The sequence below is a fragment of the Tetrao urogallus genome (genome assembly GCF_951394365.1).
Source record: "Tetrao urogallus genome assembly, chromosome: 7".
Taxonomy (NCBI): domain Eukaryota; kingdom Metazoa; phylum Chordata; class Aves; order Galliformes; family Phasianidae; genus Tetrao; species Tetrao urogallus.
Window position 1 is genome coordinate 29,207,767 of NC_136820.1, and position 3,948 is coordinate 29,211,714.

At 48.8% G+C, this 3,948-nt stretch overlaps 1 protein-coding gene across 1 annotated transcript; it reads right to left on the reverse strand.

Annotated features, from left to right (window-relative positions):
- Positions 1–1,118: 1,118 nt before the first annotated feature.
- GATAD1 (GATA zinc finger domain containing 1) lies at positions 1,119–3,948 on the reverse strand (the record flags this gene model as incomplete). The annotated part of the gene is made up of 5 exons (XM_079538623.1): positions 1,119–1,309; positions 1,994–2,177; positions 3,231–3,290; positions 3,540–3,665; positions 3,751–3,948. 5 exons carry the CDS (start codon positions 3,946–3,948, stop codon positions 1,119–1,121), a joined length of 759 nt encoding a protein of 252 aa, XP_079394749.1.

The following is a 3,948-nucleotide window of genomic DNA, read 5'->3' on the forward strand; positions in this document are numbered from 1 at the left end:
ACTGCATCACTGATCAAGTTTGCATCCACAAGTGTTTGTTTATGAATTTATTTTGGGTATTTATGAGTTTATTTAAGAAATAAAGAAAAATTGCCAAATTAAGCTTGGTTGACAGAAAGCTGAAAATGAGCCATCAGTGTGCCTGGCAGCCAGAAGGGCCAACCATAGCCTGGGTGCTGCAGGCCCAGCACCGCCACTGGGCAAAGGGAGAAGTTGTGCTGCTCTGCTCTGAGCTGTGCAGCCTCTCCTCCAGCACTGGGCGCAGTTTGGGTGCCACAGCATAAGGAAACTGTTTAAGAGTGTCCGAAGAAGGGGTACAAAGTGGCCTACAAGGAGTCCAGAAGGCAAGATGTATGAGGAGCAGCTGAGGTCCCTGGGTTTGCTCAGCCCAGAGCACAGGAGCTGAGGGGAGTCCTCACAGCAGCTGCAGCTCCTCACAGGGAGTGGAGGGGCAGCGCTGAGCTCTGCTCTGTGTGACAGCAACAGGACCCAAGGGAACGGGATGGAGCTGCGTCAGGGGAGGGCAGGTGGGGGTCAGGTAAAGGGTCTGCACCAGAGGGTGGTGGGCATGGAATGGGCTGCACAGGGCTGTGGGCACAGCCCGAGGCTGCTGGAGTTCAAGGAGTGCTTGGACAGCGCTCCCAGATACGTGATTTGATTTTTGGGTGGTGCCGTGTGGAGCCAGGAGTTGGATTTGATGACCCTTGTGGGTCCCTTCCAACTTGGGATGCTCTGTGATTCCATGAAAAAGGCATTTAAGGTGCTGCACAATTAGAAGTACACGCTGTAACTCATTTTCTGCAAAACTGGAAAATAAGAATGCTAAAGTCAATGTTCAGAAGTCAACTGATTTGCTCATCCAAGTAGAAGCGGATATGAAACTGTGGGTTTTCCCAAAATGATCAGTAATGACTACAAAATATAACATGGGGAAAAAGAAACAACTTCAGTTTTAAAGATGAGATGTATTTTAAAATAAATACATAAATCCATGAAGTAAACAGAACATTTTATCCTTTTTTTTTTTTTTAAAAAAAAAACCTTTTTTTTAAACATATGGGATATGCAGACCTGAGGATATATTGAAAATAACTGGTCCAAAGTGTTCCTTTAAAAAATTATAAATTATTAGTAACAGTTTCTTTAATGGAGATTGCAGGGGTAGGTCCTACATGAGTCCATATATATCCCTTCTCTGGCCTTGTAGGAACAGTAGGGAAGGGAGATGATCGAGATTTGAAATATTCTGAAGGTGCGTGACAAACAAATTCCAAATATTCCATTTTCCTTGGGAGATCTTCTTCTGGTCCTATTTAAAAAAAAATAATGTTTTTCAAATACAAATTTTAAAAGGCATAAAAGTGGAGAGTCCAAGACGATATAATACACAACAACAGTCAACATCTGCCCCACCAAAAAAAATACCTTGCATGGTATTTGAGGCTAAAGCACCAGTGAAAAACCTCCTTATTTCTGTTGGGTTGATTTTTTTCCCCATTTGAAGAACGTGTTCTCAATAGATCCTATTTGTGCCTGCTGTCAGAAGGATTTACTCAATTTATTACTACTTCTTAATCAGCTGCAGAACGCACTCTACGCCAGTGCTCTCAATGTACTTTATATATCCAAGATTAAAAGCAGCTAATTCTGATCACTTCAGAAGAAACAGCTTGGACTGGCACATCTAGTTTATGTCATAATAACTTTAATTCTATCTGTGGAGTAGTAATTTGATCCTTAAAGTTGTAAGACTGTAATTGTGTATGCCTGTGAGCACAAGAAATAAACAACCCCACTCACTGCAGCAGTGCTGCTCACATATATAAATTTTAAAAAGTATTCAAGTAAACTAAATGCTTACAGGATTAGGGTCTAAAATGTGGGAATCACATAAAAGACTACAACAAACCAAAGAAGTTTACTTAAAAGTTACAACTCTGCATTAGTTTGGGAACATGTAAGCAGTCATATGAAACGAAGGCTTAGAGATTACCTATGATATAGGATGCGGGGTCAAAGCAGTCTTTGGGGCTGGCTTGTGTAGGAATGAGCCATGTTAGCGCAGCACTCTTTTCACAGTATTGGTCCTGAATAAACCCACGGATCTGGGCATAGTATGTTTTGCCATCCTGCTCATCAACTACCGAAACAACATCTCCAATTTGGTAGTACACACCCTAGAAGGCACACAAATGAAAGTCAAATCAATCTGATCTCAAAAGCTTCACTCTGATTCATATGCTAAATATCATGACCTTACACTACCTCAAATTACCCCAATCTCAATACAGCCATAGCTTTCCCACACGCAATAAAAGGTGGCATGAACCAGAGCACTGTCACACCTGAGCAGTCACCAGCATGACCTGTGTACAACCACCTGATGTCTGGAACTTTGAGTTCAGTCCCTGAACTGTTTTTGAGGCTCTACAGGTCAGCATCTCTGCCTGCCAAATGCCACAGAAGCAGCCTAGCGTCACCCACCTTCACAGAACCAGCTCTCAGTTGCTCTGCATCCCCCCCTTCCCACTACCACTGCACCTCCCATCTGCACAGCAGTGATGGTTTTGTTCTGTCAGTAGATGAGTGATACCACCTTCCATAGAAAGTAATAGCAGCAATCACCTTGTACGTGCAGACAAAGCAGCTTTCTGCACACAAAGTTCACCTATCAGTGTGCAAAGCAGGCCCAAAACACAGAGTCACCTCCTGCTAAGGCCAGATGTTACACAGTGCTCAGTCAGTGCATAACGCTGCACAGCAAGCGCGACATCACTTGGTGTCATAACATTCTGCAACACAGCACAGTGTCTGCACTATCAAGACTGGACTACTGTAAGGGGACCCAAGGGGATCAAGCAGTTCAGCTGCTGGCTCCAGACAGGGCCACCCAAATTTCAAACCCTATTTCAAGAGCACAGTCCAAACACTGCCTAAACTGGAGCGGCCAGTTGCACCTCGCTACCAGGGTGTGTGGGACTGCTCACACACAGCGCAGGTGGGAGCCGGGCCGGCTGCCATCTCTCTGATGAACACAACATGACAAGTGTGACTACATGGGCTCCTGTGGGACCTCACCAGATGCAGCACTATGAGGCAGAGCAGAACCCCGCACACTGCTGGGCAGGGAAGCACAGCTCTGTGAGCACCTCCTGCTGCCTCCCTGGTAACTTGTGAAACTGAAAGCACCAGGAAGGTCCTTTCGGTGGGCAGATCTGCACGGGCCATACCTTATAGAAGATCGACTCTGCAGTAATGATGGTGGATACGGATTCAGGGGCCTTGATGGGCTGGGGAAACAACACAGATGGAAGAGGAAGAGCATTAAAGCAGAGCAAAAGAACTGCAGGGTGGGTTTTCTCGCCCTTTTAAGACGACGACACACTGACGGCGAATCGCAGAGAATGTGGAAACACGGGAAACGAGCCGCAGACGTCCGTACTTTACAAACGCACAGCGGGGCCGGGCCGCCAGCCTCGGGCAGCACCCCGCAGGGCCCGCCCGCCCCGCCCGAGCGGACAGCCCCGGCAGCGCCTTACGTTCTTCAGCTTGAAGATGTGCCTCCTGCCTTTGCCCTTCGTGGAAACCTTCTTCTCGGCGGCGGGCGCGGACTTGTACTTGGTGTTCCTCAGCCGCGCGGACCGCCGGTGGATCTCCTGCTTGCTCTGGGGGCGGAGGGAACGGAACGGGGCTGTAAATAAACACGGCGGGAACGCCGGGGAGCCGCCCCGCCCGCAGCCCGGCGCTCACCTGCTTCCCGCCGCCGCCCCCGCCGCCGCCGTTGCTGTGCTGCGCGGCGGCCGAGGTGGTGGCGAAGGCGGCGGGCCCCGGCGGGGCGGAGCGGGCCGTGCAGTTGTTGCACAGGATCTCGCCCTGCCCGCCCTTCTTCCACATGGAGGAGGACGTGCTGCGGCACACGCTGCACGTGGGCTTCAGCCCCAGCGGCAT